Raw genomic sequence first — 19,123 nt, 5'->3', positions numbered from 1 at the left:
ATAATAATAATAATAATAATAATAATAATTCATCAATACAGAATAGCATTTTTTGTTACCTGGTTACACCCACTTTTGGATCAGTTTACAGAGGCAGTAATACACAACCCATCACATTATTGCACTTTAGATGATGGTACAGTACATACATAAAGACAATCAGGCTGATTTTTTCCCCTTCCCAACGGAGAATGACAAACTATACTATTAGATTATTCTGTGGTCTGAGGTGTGTTAAGAGTGAAATTGTCCTGATAATTTGCCCTGAGACAGGTCGAGGCTGATAATCACTGTTTAATATTTACAACCAAAACTCCTCGTGTGTGTGTGGGAACAGCTCACTACTCCCGACCCCGTGATTTGTGACGTGGAACAGAATGTTGGCAATCAAGAAACGAGCAGACTGAGAAACACGCAATGATGCATTCAAGGCAGGAGTTTGGAAAATCCCAGGTTCTGAGTTGCTTGGAACGCAGCCTTAGACAACGTTGTTGGATCTAGTTTGGTCACGCAAGATTTCTGGTTTGGAGGAAGATCGTAATGAGACAGAATCAAGTGTGTTGAGATTATCAGAGAACACAACACATGGTACAATCAACACTGCTCTATGCCTGATTGCTAGCTTCATGTGTGGGGTCTGTAACAGATAAAACATTTCTTCAGATTTAGAAAACCATTATGTACAGTATGTATCCCACTTTAGTTACATGTCATCCAGTTTCGTTGGACGTTATCATGTGATTCCTAAAAAGAACAGAAACGTTACGGTGGATGGATTTTCAATGTTGCACTGAAAATGCTAGTGGTCACAGCATTTGGATGCCACTATCATCTATCTTACTACAGATCTACACGTCTTCCATCTGACCAGGAAAACATCAAAATGTGGACAAAATTATGAGCAGCTCAGAAAAATAAAATAAAAAAACTTAGTCGCCGAAACTTTGCTCTTGTTCGCATCTCCATCCTCCCACAAAGACATGGAACAACATCCACTTTCTTTAACGGCTGTGTGAACTTCACTCCTCCTGTGGAGGCCTCTGAGCCACAGAGGAAAAGGTCTGTTTATCTCAACTTAAGAAGGAAGTTTTGGAAAGCTTAATTAATTCTTTTTTCGTGATTGAACTCCACAATGCATGAAACACTAATCCTCTTCAACCAGTTCTTTATTGCTGACAGCTTGAAATGTCAGTGAGACACATGTATCAGAAAGAAGTCCACTATTGTCATATTTTCACAAATTTGATGCCTCTAAAGGTCCAATTTTGAAAAGCTGAAGCAAAGTCCTGGCTTTTGATCACCAGACTTCATGAAGAAACTTTTCAGTGTCACCTTTAAGAAAAGCGTGTACGTTGTAATAACACTGTGGTTTCTAAGCTACATCGTCTGAGGATAAAAACACCCACTCACTGGTAAGAAGAAGAATTACTGATTTCATATGGGCTGTACAGAAACTTATTTCTGTACAGCCCATATACATATATATTTAGATATAGACACACATTTGCAAGTTATTTCTATATGGGTGCAATAACACACCAGTCCTCTGTAAATCTTGGAATTATCATTATAACTGTCAGTCACTTACATTTTTAGAACAAAATATGCCAAACTTAAATACTGTGACTTGTCCTGTTGGGCATTAATCAATCCACGATACTGCTTCATGTTCAAATACATTTGTTTTGTGGTTTAGTTAAAGGTATAGAAAAGAAATGCCCTCTGCACATGCGCAAAACTTGACCTGCTCAAGCGGGAATGCCTACATGTGCGAGAGAGCGTGCACGAGCCCAGTTTTCCTCGTGCACAGCTCTGTTTACAAGTGTGAGCAGGCATCGCTCATGCAGGCTTACCTTCCAAAAGAAGATTTCCCACTACTGTATGTCAGACTCGCCACCGGTAAGTGAAATTTTCAAAGTTACCGATGCGCACCGGACACAAGCATGTACGATAGCCTTACGTAAACATATCATCAGAATGATTGACAATTAGGAGGACCAATAGATATGATGATCCACCCTGAAGTTGAAGCCAAAATAACATTGTCCACAATACCTTTAAACTTGAACCATGAAATAGCTCCAGTGAGAATCATTTTGTCTGCTTTTTGAACAGTATGTTAAGTTGAGGTTTCATTTACAAGTTTTTCAGGAAATTTTTTATCTTTTGTCTTTGTCAGAATACTTAAACCATGACTCAGCATTAATATTTGTTTAGGGTGTGGTGTTTAGCTGCCCCAGGTGTACCAAAAATACCTCCCTGTGCTTAGTTAGCTGAGATGGAGGAAGAGTTTGAATTGGGTGTCTTGGTAACAGCATGGTCGCAGCTTTAGCGATGACTAATTTACTTGCTACAACCCCAGTCCACGGGGGCCACTTATTGTATCCAGCAGGTTTGAGATGTGCCCCTGCTCCAACACTCCTGGACCTAATAAGGTCTCATCAAGTAGCTCTGCAGACTGTCAGCAAACAGCCTCCTGGGTGTGTGTCTGTGTGATTGACACCTGTCCACTATGAGCAACAGTGCAATTTTTTACTCATGTGAAAAGGCAGTTCGTTTTTTTATATTTAAAGGTCAGGAGATAATATTTTGTCTTTTAGCATTCAGTTATTAGTTATAGTTATTTCCGTTACTGTGTTTGAACTTGTCTGTTTGGTTTACTTTGTGGTCCAAACAAGTGCTGCTCTCTGCATGGTTTCTAAACCCCCCAAAATGGCTGAAAACTCCAAGACATCTGCAGTATATGCAATTACTTCTTCAAGCTCATCAGGTGCCAAATCCCCGACACGATCGTCCATACTTGTATTTCATGGAATTTGTTATTTTAACTTAAAATCTGACCTTAAAATCAAATGATGACCAATTGAAATCAGTAATCATTCTACGTTAAAATGTCTACATTAAAGCAGTTTCTACCTAATTTAAATGACTTTTAAAAGCTTAGTTCATCCTCCACTCCCTTTAGTTATGCACCACGGTATTCATTGCATCACTGTAGGCAGTGCTTAATTTGTAAATCATCAGGTTATTGTGGTGTAGTGTAGAATAAACCTACCGTGAAAGTTTCCTACGGTAGACAGTGCGCATGCGCGTCCGTCATTTTGAAAAAAAGGTATTAATCTTTCCTTTAATTATTTAGGGGTTAGGGTTAGCGTTTGAATTTGGGTTTATCATAGTAGGAATATCAAGGTATCAAAATATTGTACGTATACGTGTAAATATTGACTACGCTATTAATGTGCATGCGCCTATAGGAGGCTTTCACGCGTAGGTTTATTCTACACTACACCGGCAGTAAGAGAGAGACAAGCATGTCACGGAATACATTTTTTTAAAGCGCCTTTTGCTAACTTAATGGGCCAATAAAATCAAGTAAACACAAACGACCAATTAACATAAATGTTAATTAAAAAAATTAAAAAAAAAAAGATGAATCACGTACCTCAGACTTAGCTTCACTTATTGGCTTAAAAAAGCTTTTTAAATCCAACTGCCATTTTTTTTAAGCCATTTTCCACCATCTTCCAAGCTTACAGAGAAACAATTTTCACAAAAAAAAAAAAAATCACACTTTTGACACAGCAAGGGGGCGTGGCTTGACTTTACTCTGTGTCTACATTCAATTTTGTGCTTACAATGGCATTTACTGTGATTTCAACTCAATAAAAGACAACTGTCCAAATATAATACTTCAATCAAAACGCATAAAAACAACAAAGGTGTAGGATTTGTTATTTATTTTTTAAATGAAGTGCTGGATCCAATCACATAAGTACCGGTCAAAATCTGGGAGGTGTTGGATCTTGCTCCAACAGGATGCGGCCAAAATTAAGCTCTGATTGTATGGCAGATGATATGGCCAAAAACTAATATCTTAGTATTTCTTCCTAAAATGGCAATATATAATATATGTAAAAAAAAAAAATTAATAAAAATTAGGATTGAAAATCAAGTTCTTTATAATGGCCAAGGATAAACAAAGCTTTAAAACTGGTTGAATAAAATGTCAGAAGATGGAAACAAAAAATCAGTTTTTTTCATATTGTGCAATCAGAATTTGCTATTTTCAAAGTAAGACCTTGTATAAGGACAGAGCGGTGTTTCTGGTAAGAGAAAATCTCACTTGTACCTGTGGTTTCCCTATTTCAGGCTAAAATGCCCTTTGAACCTTACTCTGAAGTGATTTTTGACATGGCAAAACAAGGTTTATCATCGATGGAAATATCTGCCAGCATATCACACCAAAGTGAGGATGGAAGAGGTTTTCCTGCAATCATGTCCTCTTCCCTGAGACACATTCTTTTATTGTTACACAGCAGCACCAAAATGATTTTTATCTCCTGCACAGCAACGTCCTCATACGCGCTCTTACTTTGAAAATGGCAAACTACGGTCACACAATATAAAGCAGAAAACTACAATTTTGAAAGTTGTGTCTATCCCTTTTTGAACATTATGAATCATATACCTTGAATTTATATGTGAATTTTAAAATGAAAATAAAATAAACGCAATTTTTTTTGTTTTTTATTGTCCTTTTCAGATTGGAAAATGCCACGACCAAATCATACACTTCCACCACAAATCTTGATATTATTTGTTTCTCAATAAACTTTAATATTCTTTTTTTTTATTTTAAGCTGTTGAATGTTTTGTGTTGCACTTTTTGATCATGTGAAGCACATTGACTTGCCTTGTGTATGAAATGCGCTATACAAATAGATTTGCCTTGCCTAAAGTTTTACTTGAAAGGGAATTCTGGTTCAAAGTCACTGGTGCAAAATGCAACATAGGCACATTATTAACAACTATTTGCACAATATCAACATGAGCCACTTTTGGCTTTTGGCTTTTTTTTTTTCTCACAAGGGAGAACATGGCCCAGGCCTACATCATAACATCTAAGACTTTTCCCAATCGGCCCAAAATGGTACGACCCACTACGAAAGAGTGCACAAACTTCAAATTAACGAACACTTCCTGAAAAATGAAACAATACTTTGGGACGTTATTGTGTGCACACAATGTGATGACTGACAGGTTGAGATTGGGAGACAGCATCTGCACAGAGGTGACAAGGCATGAAGCCATAACTGAGTTGGGGAATATTAGCATATGTTCTTTTAATAAGAGAAAACAATGAAAGGGGAGCCTGGAGACCACGTGAAACCAAGGCTGCTGATATCTCATGGAATTTCAACCTTTACCATCTGACAGGTCTTTAGCAGATCGGTTTATTAGAAAAATGCTCAAAGCCCGAAGAAGTAAAAGAACAATCTCACGATGAAGATTGAATTTCAAATCACTTCATTAAGATCTGGTCAGTGACAGCAAGGATGGGGGCGGGACATTTTAGTGAGTTCTTTGTATTAATTATCAGTTTACTGTTACAGTTGGATCATTTAATCCAGATCATGGACTCATGATGGCACAATGTACACATATGACAGTGTGGTGACACAGCGCTACTGGAGCTCAAACCTGCTGGATGATGATCAGTAGATCATCTTTAAATGGTGCAGACTGATTGACAGACTGTGTTGCTGTATCAACTCAGATCAATGGTGTCAACAGATCAATAGGACGGTTTGTGTCCAAATCTGCCTGTTTTTCATGGACTGATCAGAGCAAAGTTACAGGACCTGACGGAGCAGCCACATTAAATTAGGGGGAAAACGTATCATTAGGTTTTAAAGTCGTGGGTTTTTTTTGTTTTTGTTTGTTTGTTTATTTAGTTTTCTACATTATGAAATGTTTGTGTAGCAGACAGAAAAGTCCATCTGTCTCCAATTTAACTTCCTCAAATGTCATTTTGTGCTTCTGTGCACTCACGCCTCCACATTGAACAAGCAAAACGCTCATTTAAATAGGTCAGTCTCCACCACTTCTGCACGTGCACTAATCATTGCTGAAATCTTAGTGAATTCCTTGCAGCAGGTGAGGAAACTGGTTTACCACCCTTTATTTCAGATCTTGGTGAATCCGCCCCTCAGGGTGCAAAGCAAGTGCTACCTCCACAGGCTGCCGAGCTAACATAAAATACATGTTTTCGGTCCGTGGGAAGAAGTTGAAGTACCAAGCTTAATCCCACACAAATGAATTTACTTCAGTAACTTTTCACTGGACTGAACTTTTGATGACTAATTTGTTAATCACAAGTTCATCTGAGCTGACGAAAGAATTCATTCATTTCTATAAAGCCTGCAATTTGTTTCATTTATTTTGAAGACCCTGACTTTCAGGCTATCTGCAGCCTGACACTAAGCTTGACTGTGAATAACAAATAAAAACTCCTTTTGTCCCTGTATGCTTTTAAAGCGTCATATTTTTGATTCTGTCTTACATATATCTATTAGATACGTACATAAAGCAGGAAGAAATAAAGTGCTCAGCCAAGTTGATCATTATTGTGCTGAGCTAGAGGGCAGCTCTCTTCATGAGAAAACTTTTCTTCCAATAATGACTTTCACACACAATTGGTTCAAATTTTGTAATGAAGAACTCTAAAGGTGCAATGATTGCATTTCCTGCTCTTATCGCCATAAAGAGGAAGGATTTCGATTACACATTTTAGGCCCATTTAGAATATTAATGTCCACGTATGGGAGGCGACTTGTAGTGTAGAAGCAAATGCATGTGTGACTATTATGGGCTTGTTTAGGACAGGTTTGGGATATATAGTCGTTGAGAACCTCAGTCCTGCATGCTTTAGGTCAGTGGTTCCCAAACATTTCACAGTACCCGTACCCCTTCAGACCTTTAAGCTGACGCCATGTACCCCCTACTCCTGCACACTTCATTCGGGAAGTCGGGTTTACGTCACAGATGACGTTAGCGGTAGTGAATAAACGGGAGCAATCTTGAAATGGCAGAAAACAACTCGTCCGCCTCCTGTTTGTCCGATGACAAAAATGTCTTTATTTCAATACAGGAGTGATTTATATCCCGGTATGGCATACAACTATCAACAAACACTACCAGAAGAAGCCAGGGGACAATATACAGTAAAGCTAAGTTATCAGTACTAGAGATATCTGAGTGTCCACATAAAGGCCCAATTTCACCTATCCAGATATTTACAATTACCTAATAAATTACCCCGTGAGTAACCCACACAGTAAAAATCCTGTGGTAAAATCCTCACACGCCATTAATCAGTGTACACAACAGATATAAATACAACGTATTGCCATCTAGAATGAAAACTAAAGCTGCCGAGATACCCCTAAAATCCTCAATTCAGATCTTAACTGTTCACTTATGAAATGCAGAGAGCACAGGTAGGAATAGGACGTTTTTACCCATTTCCACCTTACCATTCTCAAGCATTTTGGATGGTCCTATGAAGGAAAGCCATTGTTTTGATGATATAAAAAATGATATCTGTATTATTTTTTACATTTGACAAACAGCCAAACACACAACAGCTGTTCGTCACGGTGAAACCTTTTCTGTTACAACGGAGTCAGTACGTTGTTAATGTTGTTTTACCCCCAAACAATTATGGTGACTGGTGTTGCTAGGCAAAAACGTCACAACTTACCCGGATGCCCGACTTCCTGAATAAGAACACAATAATGTAATGTCAACGTAGCCCTACAGTGAAAATGTCTACCTGAATTTTACCTATCCTGTTAGCGAACAATATATCATTGAAAAAAATTAATAATCTGTAAGCACACTAGAAAATATCTTATTCAGAATTATCACTTGTTTTTATTAAATAATTAGCCTACTGGCATTTTAAAGGTGCAGTCTGCAACTCTTAGAAAAGTGACTTTTTGTCATATTTGCAAAAGCTGTCACGAACTGACAGCTGTTGCTCACAGTCCCCGCACCTTTCCCGAGGCTGTAGCGCCGTCTTTTTTACAGTGTATGGTCTGGATGAGTAGAAGATGGAATTAGTAACTTTTCTGCTTGAAAGGTAATTACTGCTGCTTGATTTACATTATGTTTGATTTGTAATTGTTACACTAGAACTCTGTAGTGCATTTGTTGTTCAGCATCCATGTGAGCTGCTGTACGTGACACTGTGTTGTTGCTGCTGCTGCTGAGGTGTGTGCACATTGAGAGAGAGAAGTGTTGCAGTAATATGATTTTAACAGAGCATGTTATATCACTATGCCTCTGAGGGAGGGACTTTGGAAAGTTTGGAGGCAGGGCAAGAGAGCAGCGGGGAGGAAGGGGGAGAGAGGGATCTGAGAGTTGCGAACTGCACCTTTAAGTGAGAAATCAATCTCTTTTTTGGAAAAGGAATCTACCAAACATTTGTTGATTGAACATATAGCAGTAATAAAACATATTCATCACCCTGATACTGTGAAATACAACTTGCTACAATTGTGGCAATGCATGGAGGCTTCTGACTGCTGCTGGATTTATATTCTAGTTTCCAATGTTGTCACACTGTTTTCATTTCATGTTTACATACCCCCTATGACAATTTGCGTTCCCCACTTCGGGATCCTTAGGCTTTGGATGTCTCATTGCTTATTTGTTTTAAAGTGAGGAATTGTTTTCTCTTGTAATAACATTAAGTTCTGTGATACCTGGATGGATTTGAAATAGACATTTCTGGATATATTAGGTTATCTAATTTTATTTCTTTAAAGTATTTTTGGATCCCTCCTGATCAATACAGATGCTGACAAACGACCGACATGTGAATATCCATGACTGATAAATTAAAATACACCAGCTTTAAACTTTACCCACAAAGAATAAACCAAGCGAGTTCACTGAGTTTGTCTTTGAGATCTGACAGCATAAAAGCAGCCCGATGAGAGTCAATTATTGCAAGACTATTAGCACATAATTGGTTATATTACTGAAGGAAAAAAAACTGGCAGAAAGAAGATGACCTGAAAGTTTTTGCTCCCATTCAAATGCTGGCAACAGCAGATTGTTGAAACCAGCAGTGAGATTTGTAATTAGGAGTGTGCTCCCAGCTTGTAGACGAACAGGAAGTATGTCCAGCCAGCTTCATTAATTAATCGTATTAGGGATTGGAGCGGCATGTGGAAGGGACGGCTGGCCAAATCCTGAGTACACAGCATAACTTTAGGAGTTCCACTGTTTGATGAGTGAGTTTTCCTGAAGCCTGTGCGCCACTGAACCCAGTTGTTCCTATTGAATCCCCAACAAACAACATTTCCTACTCTAATGTATGACATTAGCACCTTAGCACAAACTCAGCAGAGAAACCAAAATCATTACAGATGATTTGGGACAAAAATTCAGACCTGGCATTTCCTGTCCAGACCATTACATTATCAGCGACACCACTTAGAAGCTGTTATTACGTCAGTAATGCTCAACATGTGGATTTTTATGTCTTAATTTTAATTATTACTCCCCCAAAAAAACTTAAAAGGGGGAACATTTTTAACTCTTTTTTTTTTTTTTTTTACATATTTCCTTTGACCATTTTGCAACTTCCTTTGTGCCATTTTTGCCTCTTTTCAAAAAGTTCAGACACTTTTTTTCAGACTTTAGCTACATTTTTTTTTTTTTTTTTAATAAATACCTCTTTTTTTTCCCCTATTTTTGTCCTTTATTAATTTTTCTTTGGCCACTTTTCATCCAAATAAGTTAATTTGTGCCTAATAAATACCACTTGTTTCCTCCCTACATTTTGCCTCTTTTTGTTCCACATTTTGCTCTTTTTCACTGTTTGCCACGTTTTGCTCATTAAAAGCTACCCTTCACCATTACATACCACCTGGTCCCTCTTTATTTGCCTATTTTTTGCCCACTCTTGACTGCTTTTGGCCTATTTTAGACACTACACTCATTTCTTGCCTGATTTTTGCCACTTTTAGACAATTTCTGGCCACGTCCAATCGCTCGTCTGGTCCCGACCCACTGGGACGTGCCCGGTATGCCAGATGACCCGTCCACCCCTGCTTCCACTTTACTTTATTGTATCTATTTTATTCTTAGACAATAATGCTTTCCTGGAAGGGTGCTGTCCATGTTCTAAGAAAACTGAGTTGAGTAAGTGGTTAAATACCAGGCTTTCAGCTTTCTTCATCATTTAATTTTCTGTCCCTAATGCAAGGTCTAGGGTGTTTGCTCATGCTCATCTCAGTTTATTTAATCAAGAGAGAAGTGAAAGTAAAATTAGAACCCTTTCAAAATAAAATCTTATCTTTTTTTTTCCTCATCCAAGGTCTGCAACCTACTCTTGCGTTACACTCACATGTTGAGAATAGACAACTTGTGAAAGTACCCATGACTTGTTGAACTGGTGATAATTGTCTGTTGTATTTATATTTGGTGGTCAGCGTTCAGTACAATTTGTCACATCTTGTTTTTGTCTTAAACAGGAAGCACTTGCTCAATAGTTTAAAAAAAAAAAAAAAAGGTACTGTTTTTACTTTATAACACCCAGGCCTTTAAAAAAGGTGACACAGATGTCCAACTCCATTCAAGCAGAGAGGTCTGCATGTCAGTGCTACCGCTCACCCTGTAAGACAACCTTTGCGTCTGTGGGAACAAGCCTTGTCGCTCTCTTCAGAGCAGAAAGGTCCTTCTCTGCTTCCTTCTAAAAGTTTTTTTTTTTTTATTTATTTTTTATTTCTGTGTACCTTAGCTCACCTCTTTTTTTCCCTGAAATACAAAGCATGCTGAGTCATATTCAGTTTTCCACCACAGGCAGTGGTGTAGTCTCAATAATTTAAATCATAAAGCTCTCTCCTTTATTCACTTCTATTTGTTTCCTTTCTCACTGCAGGATGTTGGCAGGTTACCTTGGTTTGGTCATAATAAGCTGTAATGCAAATAAAGAGCTTATTTTAGCATGTTGGAAGGAATGGGTCAATTATAATTATAATCGCCTAATTGATAAATATTTAGAACTACGGCGTAATTGCTTTAATTTGAAAAATCTGTTGCTGTCGTAATCATAACAAAATTGTAATCGAGTGTAAATAATTGACTTTGTAATTGTTATTTGCCATGAAAATCCGATAAAAATGATAATTTAACGCAAAACGGGGGAACCATGTTACAGTTCTATGTACAGTTCTACACACATTTAGTTAACAAATATTAAAATGTGTTTCATATCAAGCTTTTATCATTAAAAAAAAAGAAAGAAATCGACATAAAAGGCTCAGACGCCCATAACAAAAATATTAAAACCTATATTTTCATTGATCAGGAAGCCTAACAAAGCAACCAATAGATAGGAAATAAATTAGATGCTAGATATTTGTTTTTAGTGTATTTTACAGCTGATTTAAGACCCGTTATCATAAGAGATGCTAACTGAAAGCTAACACAAGAAGACGGTTAACTATTATTAGGTTATTTATTTCAGGCTCTGTGTTTGTGATGAACTGTAATTGAACTTTAGTAATTGAGAACATAATTGTAATTGACTTTCTGATGTTAAAAAAAAAAATTTAATTAATTGCAATTGGAAAAAATGCTGGTAACTGTAATAGTAACTGAATTGTAATTGAACATGGGTAATTGAAAACTTAATTGTAATTGGAAAAATGTAATTGACCCCAACCCTGTTGGAAAATGATAAAAGGTTGTGATCATTTATGGTGAAACATTGTGACACATGTAAAAATGCAGTAGAAAAACTGCAAATACTTAAATTAATAAGACACTAAGCTTTGTTTTTTTTTTTATTACGTGTACATTGCATACAGTCAAACAACAGTCAATAAAAGCATCTATTGATGAGAACGACGTACGTTCATCTTTAGAATGGGGCCAGATACATGGTTTTTGCATAGGATTTCTACATGATAAGGCAATATTATATTAAAGATCCCTGATTCTCTCTACAATACATTGACTCCCACTTGTAGCCTTCACAACAACAGTCCTGCACATCGGTTGAACACTTGTCACCAACAAATGACATAAACTTCTTTCTATTCTTCTAAAAAAAAAATAATAAGTTGCAGGGAAAAAGATGCAAAAAGGGAAGCTAAATGTATAGAAACTGACCAAGTGTTTAATACATCTAAGTAATTAACATCCCAATTGCTAGTGAAGACCTTGAGTGCCATGTGTTTATATCATTCCAATTCTCCACTAGAGCAGCTTGAACGTTCACTGCGACATCATCGCTGTTTGTAAGACTGCGCTCATCTGCTCAGAGATTAGATCTCAGAAGTTGTTTCGGAGCTCGACTGGAGCTCTTTCAGCATGTAATTGCCTTTGCACAATTTCTGTCGCTCTATTGCTTCCATGTTCTTCACTTTGTCCAAACATGTCTTTTTCCACGGGCCTCTTTCGACCACATGCCATCGAACCTCTCCCTTTGAATGACCCATATGGTGATAAAAGTAATGAGTACCTTTATCTATTGTCATTGAAAAAAAAAAAACCTGTACAACTAAAAGAGGAGGGTTGTGAGAGAAATTGGAACAGATCAAGTAGACTAGTGATTTTCAAACTTTTTTGGCTCAAGTACCCCTTTCTCTTACTGTGTGTAAGTATATAAGTACCCCCCTTATATCCGACTACTACATTTTGCTCAGAATTCTGAAACAGAATTTTAATGCCTCCTGAAGAGATTTTTTTCCTATACTTTTTTGTCATTTAGTGTCTGCTCTTTTTATTATTCCGTATATTTTTCTCCTATTTATTGTGTTTTTGTTGTCGATTTTGCGTGTTGTTGGCATTGATTAAATCATTCTCTCTCGGTGTGCGTGTTGACAGATATGTAAAACAAATGTGAACATGCAGAAACTTAAAGGTGACACTGACTTGGGCAGAGAGCGTTGCAGGTGATCTTCTGCACAGACATCCCCTCGCAGAAGGCACCGCCGTTAAGCGGCGCCGGGTTGGTGCATGTCCGTGAGCGCTTCTGGATCCCTCTGCCACATGGCACATTGCAGGCTGACCACTCCGTCCACAGGGACCAGCCGCCGTTCACTGGAACAAACAAACAATAGCACAGAGGGAGCATTAAACTCAGTGAAAACAAGGCTCATTACCTTTTGCACGACTCAGGCACGGTTAAATACTTAGTTGTTATTAATGATCATGCAAGCTTGGAGCTGCTGCAAGGCAACAATATATAACATTGGTAGCAAATTGAGCAGGGCACATTTATTGTGGTGGCATAACGGCTCTATTTTTCTATTTGCCAGTTCAATGTTTCCACGCTGTAGGATTAAAATGAAGGCACGGAATGATGTGAAGACAAAGACAACCTATCAAACCAAAATGACGCATTTACAGCATCAACAGCTTGAGGTTGTCCACTTAGCACTGTGAGAGACGCACTTTACTCTACGATGTCTCCATCTAACATCGCTGTGGAAATTGGATGTTTAGCAGTGCTATCAAAGCTGGGAAACTCACATTTTTTGCAAGGCCTCTGGCACATAAATACTTAATAAGCAACACTCCTTTTAAATGAGATTAAGACACAGTGTCTTGTTCCCTTTCATAAAATACACATTGATTACAAATGAGAGCCAGTAAATTGAGTCTCTGAATAATACATTCAAAGGGAATAAAAAGGAAACATTGCTCTTCAGTGGAAACAGAGACAGGTCTCTTAATCACGTGTTTTGGGCTAAGTGAAGTCAGACATATTGATGTGAAGTGACATGCAGACATTGTGTCTTTGTGCAAGTTTAGAAGCTAATAACCGCAGCTCCTCGGACGACTTACCAAAGACTATCACAGCGGCCGTGGCGCTGCGTCGCTTTGCCACGATGTTACTGGCCAGACAAGTGTAGTTGCCCGAGTCCGAGAGACGCGCCTCGTTGATGATGAGGTTGTGGTCGGCTCGGGTGTCAATGTTGTCGTCATTCATGGAATTTACCACCTCTTCGTTTCTTAACCACTGAACCTACGAAAAGAGATCAGATGATATACCTTTATTTATCTCACGGTCAGAATATTTGCTTTCTCACAGGAATATGAAGAGCACAAAAAGAGTAGAAATAATGATCATGTTATAAGAATATAGGGTAGTCATCAGAGGTGTAAAGAGTACTGATATATTCTACTCAAGTAGAAGTACTGTTACTTGATAGAAATTGTCATCAAGTACACATAAGTCATACATAAAATACTCCTGTACAATTAAAAAGTAGCTCAAATAAATATTACTAAAAGTAAAAGTTACTAGTTACTTTCACCCCCCATGTTTATTTTTAGTAATAAATCTTGCCACGGTTCCCTTGCATACAGTAAACATCTCGTGTATAAACTTACAAGGAAAAAAATTAAATATTGCACATTTGGAACTTAATTTATTTTCCACAAAAGCATCTGTGTAAAATAAAACGTCAAAACGTACAATTATTTTTCAAATAAAATAACACCAATAAATTCAATTCAAAATAAAAAAAAAATATCTCAGGTTCTGAGTATATATACATTTATGAACTCTATAACTGATAAAATAACCTCCATTCAATGCTGTTTTGGCGCCATGCATGACGTTTAATGTGATTGGTCGGCGATGATGTGATGCATTTGATTGTCATGGTCATTGATTGATGGTCATTCCATTTTTTGTAGTTTCCCAATGTCCGTTGATCATATTAAAACCAAAAAACAATGATTTACTCAGTAACTGTTGGGTGTAGAAATGTAATGAATGACTTCACAAGTAAAATTACTCATTTAAAAATATACTCAAAGTACCCATAAAAGCAACTCAATTAGAGTAATGTGAGTACTTGTAATCCATTACTTTCACCTGTGGTAGTTAACACAATAATAACACAATGACACGACAGCTGTTGATGTAACTGAGGACATCTTCTCTCTTACAGTCTAAAGCAGAGGTGTCAAACTCATTTTAATTGGGGGCCAAATACGAAGTAGCTTGATCTCAAGTGGGCGCAGATTTTAGGCGAGAAAATAAGCAATTTCAACATTAATGTCCCCAAGTTTGTACTTTACTCGATGTATAAATGATACATTAAGTATGTAAGGCGCCGACAATATACAGGTAATAAGTGACAGATATCAATCCCTGCAGGATGTTGTCTTTTCTAATTTGGGGAAATTATGTGAAATAATTTCAGGAAAATGGAGTTCTTACTTTGATTTAAAATGACTGCAGTCATGTGATAAAAGCATGTGAAAATTGTGGATTTTCTTTGAATTCGTTACATTATTACAATATTATTACAACTGCATTTTTTGGTAATTTAGACACATGTGATGACCCCACTATTGTGTTTATTTCTGTCTGAACACCTGATGCTGATTTGCTTGAAGACCCTTCCCTGATTTAAGTTGTTTCCTCAGCCCCTTCTTTCCGTCTCTCCCACAGCAGATGTTAGTATTGGCAAATAATAGTAACAACTGCGCCTTCATCGTTTAGTTTTTTTCTCCATTTTGTGTTGTGGCTTCAAGCTGGTCCTGACACACCAAAAATCCAGATTATTTGGTAGAGTAAGTGCTGCAGCTCTAGAAAACATCGATAGCATGCATTGGCAGTGCTGTAATAAAAAAAAAAGACATTGCATTATAGAGATGGAATTTATGGAAAATAAATCAGGATAAAGGTAAGCACTGAAGAGGCAAACCTAATAAACAAGTGTAACATATATTAACAAAGCATCCTGGTAACCCTGAAGGTACTCTTTTCGATTATTGGGTTAACTGGAGTCTTTTACTTGAACACCAGTGTATTAGTGTGGTTATACATGCAGGAATATGTTTAAATAAAATCCCAGTCGTAAGACTGAATCGTACGATATTACGGAATAACTACACGGACTGATCAGCTTATCGGATGTCAGATCTTTAAAGCGAACCAACAAACCAAGACTAACGACTCTTAATCAGCTGCCTTTATGCTCCACTGTAAGATTAACCACAACTTAAAAGGACAACCACCAATGCTAACACCATTAGCCACTTAGAAGAGCCACCATAAGCAATTACCAGCAGCAGAGACAGGAACTAATTATGAATTACAAACTTAGCAACGCATTGCTGCCTCCACTCTGGTAAAGTGAGCTGCATGGCTGCATTTGCAAATTACATTCATACCGTAGCGGAATGCGCCGGGCTGATGGATATATAGGAAGCACACAGGCAGCGTTGATAACAAACAGCACTCGAGCTGGATGCAAATAGGAAGTGCCTGTGGGCATGCAAACACCAGGAGTACAGAAATGACACACGGGTCAGGAGAATGATGGATTGCAGTTGTGTATTGACAAAAATAAAGTCATAATAGACATCATGCAATAATCATTTCTTAGAGTCGTGGTATTTTCCCACTCCTGTGAGAACTGGTTGTTCGAGTTGTGGCCTCACAACGCGATCTTACAGGGGGTTGTGAAACTGTCACATAAAGTAATCTATTGTTTTGTGTGCGCTAACATGGTTTCCTCATTTTTGTTGTGAATTTCAAACTGAAGTTATTTCCAGCTATCTGGAAAGGATTTCAAGTCCAGTTATGTTTTAAGGCCTAGGACTAGGTTTTATAGTTCCTGAGGTTATATGGGCAACAGGAATCATCACGATTATAATAAGAACAGTTAAAAGAGATCAGAGTAAGATAAAAAATAAATAAAATATAACACAAATTAAGAACCATTCCACGCATACTATTTAATGTGATGGTCTCCCATTCAAGTATACTAACCTAGTAGGCCCTGCTTAGCCTCCCAAATCTGGATAGGCTAGTTCCTGCACTAGGAAGGAAATTAAAAAAATTATTGATTATGGGCGTGGCTCCTGGAGCAGTTAAGATACGCCCAGTCTATACTATAAAATATCCAATGAACAATCTATGCTATGCTAACTAGCTACTCATTACTCAAAATACCTCTATATTCACTCATCTCTCAATCCAACCTACTGACCACAGGTACTAGTTTTCATAAAAAGGGGTTGGGCTAACATGCTTATTTGCAATGCAAGATGGTCCCAAAACATCACGTGATCTTGTTCTCATCCAATAGCAAAAATCGATTGCAATAGCCGGGTTTCAACGCATAGACGGCAGTCACTATGACATTTTACAATAAAATATGTCAAATTGAAATACTTTGACTAAAATGTTGAGAGTTGGACCAGGATCAATCTACAGCACTACTTCACACCCAAATACATTTGTATTCAGCAGAAAAAAGCTTTGGTTTAGTAACTTACTAGTCTTGAGATATTTCTCTTCCCCCACATACCTGATCAACTAACTTTCTTCCAAAACCCTGACGACAAAAGGCATTGACCCCAAACTGCAGCTACCCCCTTCTTTGACCTCCATATGAAAGGGCTAGCTACCCCCTGATCTACATCAAGAGATGTACAGTATGCTGCTGTGTAAAGCACACAGAACCTGCAGTGGAATAATCTAGCATGGCCTTTGCTTTACCAACTGAACTGACCAAGAGTTAACAATGCTTAACATTTATTACAAGATTTAAAGCAAAGTTCATCTTTATTACACATGCACTGTTTTATCTCACTATTTTAATCACAGAAATCTATGTCAGAAAATGAGACTTCCAAAGTTAGAAAGGTTATATTATGTGGCAATTTAATTATCCACCTTTCTGGTTTACAGTAACTCCAACATTCACTTGCTATAAAATATAGTTAACACCTATCAACACCTATCCATCACACATAACGTCAATCGACATCCCACATTTAGATAATGTACGCACGCACACACACATTCTTACACCTCTCTTGATCTTCCTTTGTTGTTTTCCTATTTTTATTTTTCTCACCTTCAATAAGCTCACTTCTCTACTTTTATTTTACTCGAGTATGTTCATAATTAATTAGCATTAGTTTAGTGAGCATAACGGTCTGTACAAGTTAACCTTTCGATAATAAATACTAATGCTTAATTCTTTGTCAATGATTAATGCGATCAATATTGTCTGTAAGCTATTAAAGAGTACAGTTGGAACACACCCTGAGTTATTAGGAGTTCATAATAGCATTTAACTGAATTTGCTTTAATCAGGGGATAGTTAGGAGTTAGGATTTAGGCTCAAGTTTAGGTAGTGATGAGTAGTAACATGTTACATTTACTCTGTTACATGTAAATGAGTATTTTCTTTTATTAATTGTACTTTTAGAAGTAGTTATTTTGTAGAATGCATGCATGTCGTTACATGAATTTATCTATAAATAAATTCAGACGACCTCAGACGCAGCTCTGCGTAGTGGTAATTGTAGTAATAATAATAATAATAATAAAATAAAATAAATTACTGATTAAAATTATATGTCTTTTAATTGGCTTTTTTTATTTTTATTGATCTATTTTGCATAATTAAAAAAATCAATACATCATATCACAGAAATAGCTCGACAGTGCAGGAAGTGGCAGAAAGTGCAAAAATCTTCAATATGTATTATTCTTTTTCAAATTAAAACACCACACACAGACTCAAACAACTGTATTCTATTTCACGTTCTCTAATATAAATATAGTACAAATAAAATTCAGTATAAAAAATAACTGGCGCATATTGTCACTGTGCACTAAACCTTACTACGCTGTATTTGTAACACAGTAAAACAAACATGATCAAAAAACTAAAGTTGGAAAAAAAAAGTCTCTGGGGTCGCAAGAAATTTGTGATATAAAAATGGGGTTATGACCTGAAAAAAGATTGGGAACCACTGATATACAGAGTTTTTTATGCATTTTTTGTGATGGTTTGTTTTGGAAGTAATAAATTACATCTGAAGTTACTCACTATTTGAATAGTTGTTTTTTTTTTACGAGGCACTTTCTGACTCTTATTCAAGTACTTACTGTATGAGTACTTTTACCTCTGTTTGGGTAATTCTATTTTGAAGTAACAGTACTTCTACTTGAGTACCGTTGTTGTTAGCTCTACCCACCTCTGGCTTTAGGGTTCAGTTTTTGTTGGTTAGGTTTAGGGTTTAGGATCAACTTTTATGCCTCTAAGGTTAGGTAAGGGAATATTCGTGTAGGATTAGGGATTTTAAAGTTAGGGTTAAGATTAAGGTCATTTGAAATTGAAAAATTGAACATCGTGTTGCCACTTTTCAAACAATGAAATAATTTAGGAGACAGTTTTGCCATCCCCCATGACACTGGGTTGTCACAGGACTGGAAAAGAGTTTAATTGCAGTTACTGAAGAAAACTTTGAAGCTAATCTTCAAAGTCGACCAGATTCT

At 37.1% G+C, this 19,123-nt stretch overlaps 1 protein-coding gene across 2 annotated transcripts in view; it reads right to left on the bottom strand.

The window, feature by feature from the left end:
• The window catches only part of unc5db (unc-5 netrin receptor Db), a 290,269-nt gene that overhangs the window by 92,262 nt on the left and 178,884 nt on the right, over positions 1-19,123 (bottom strand). For both annotated transcript variants that reach the window (XM_028458242.1, XM_028458243.1), the window contains exons 5-6: positions 13,651-13,831; positions 12,736-12,903 (exon numbers count right to left, since the gene is read on the bottom strand). In XM_028458242.1, the coding sequence (XP_028314043.1) occupies positions 12,736-12,903; positions 13,651-13,831 (349 nt within the window). The remainder of the gene's footprint in view (positions 1-12,735; positions 12,904-13,650; positions 13,832-19,123) is intronic.

Source organism: Gouania willdenowi, chromosome 9 (assembly GCF_900634775.1).
Source record: "Gouania willdenowi chromosome 9, fGouWil2.1, whole genome shotgun sequence".
In the NCBI taxonomy this organism is placed as follows: Eukaryota; Metazoa; Chordata; class Actinopteri; order Blenniiformes; family Gobiesocidae; genus Gouania; species Gouania willdenowi.
The sequence above is the reverse complement of the archived record's forward strand: the minus strand, read 5'-3'. Positions and strand labels throughout refer to the sequence as shown.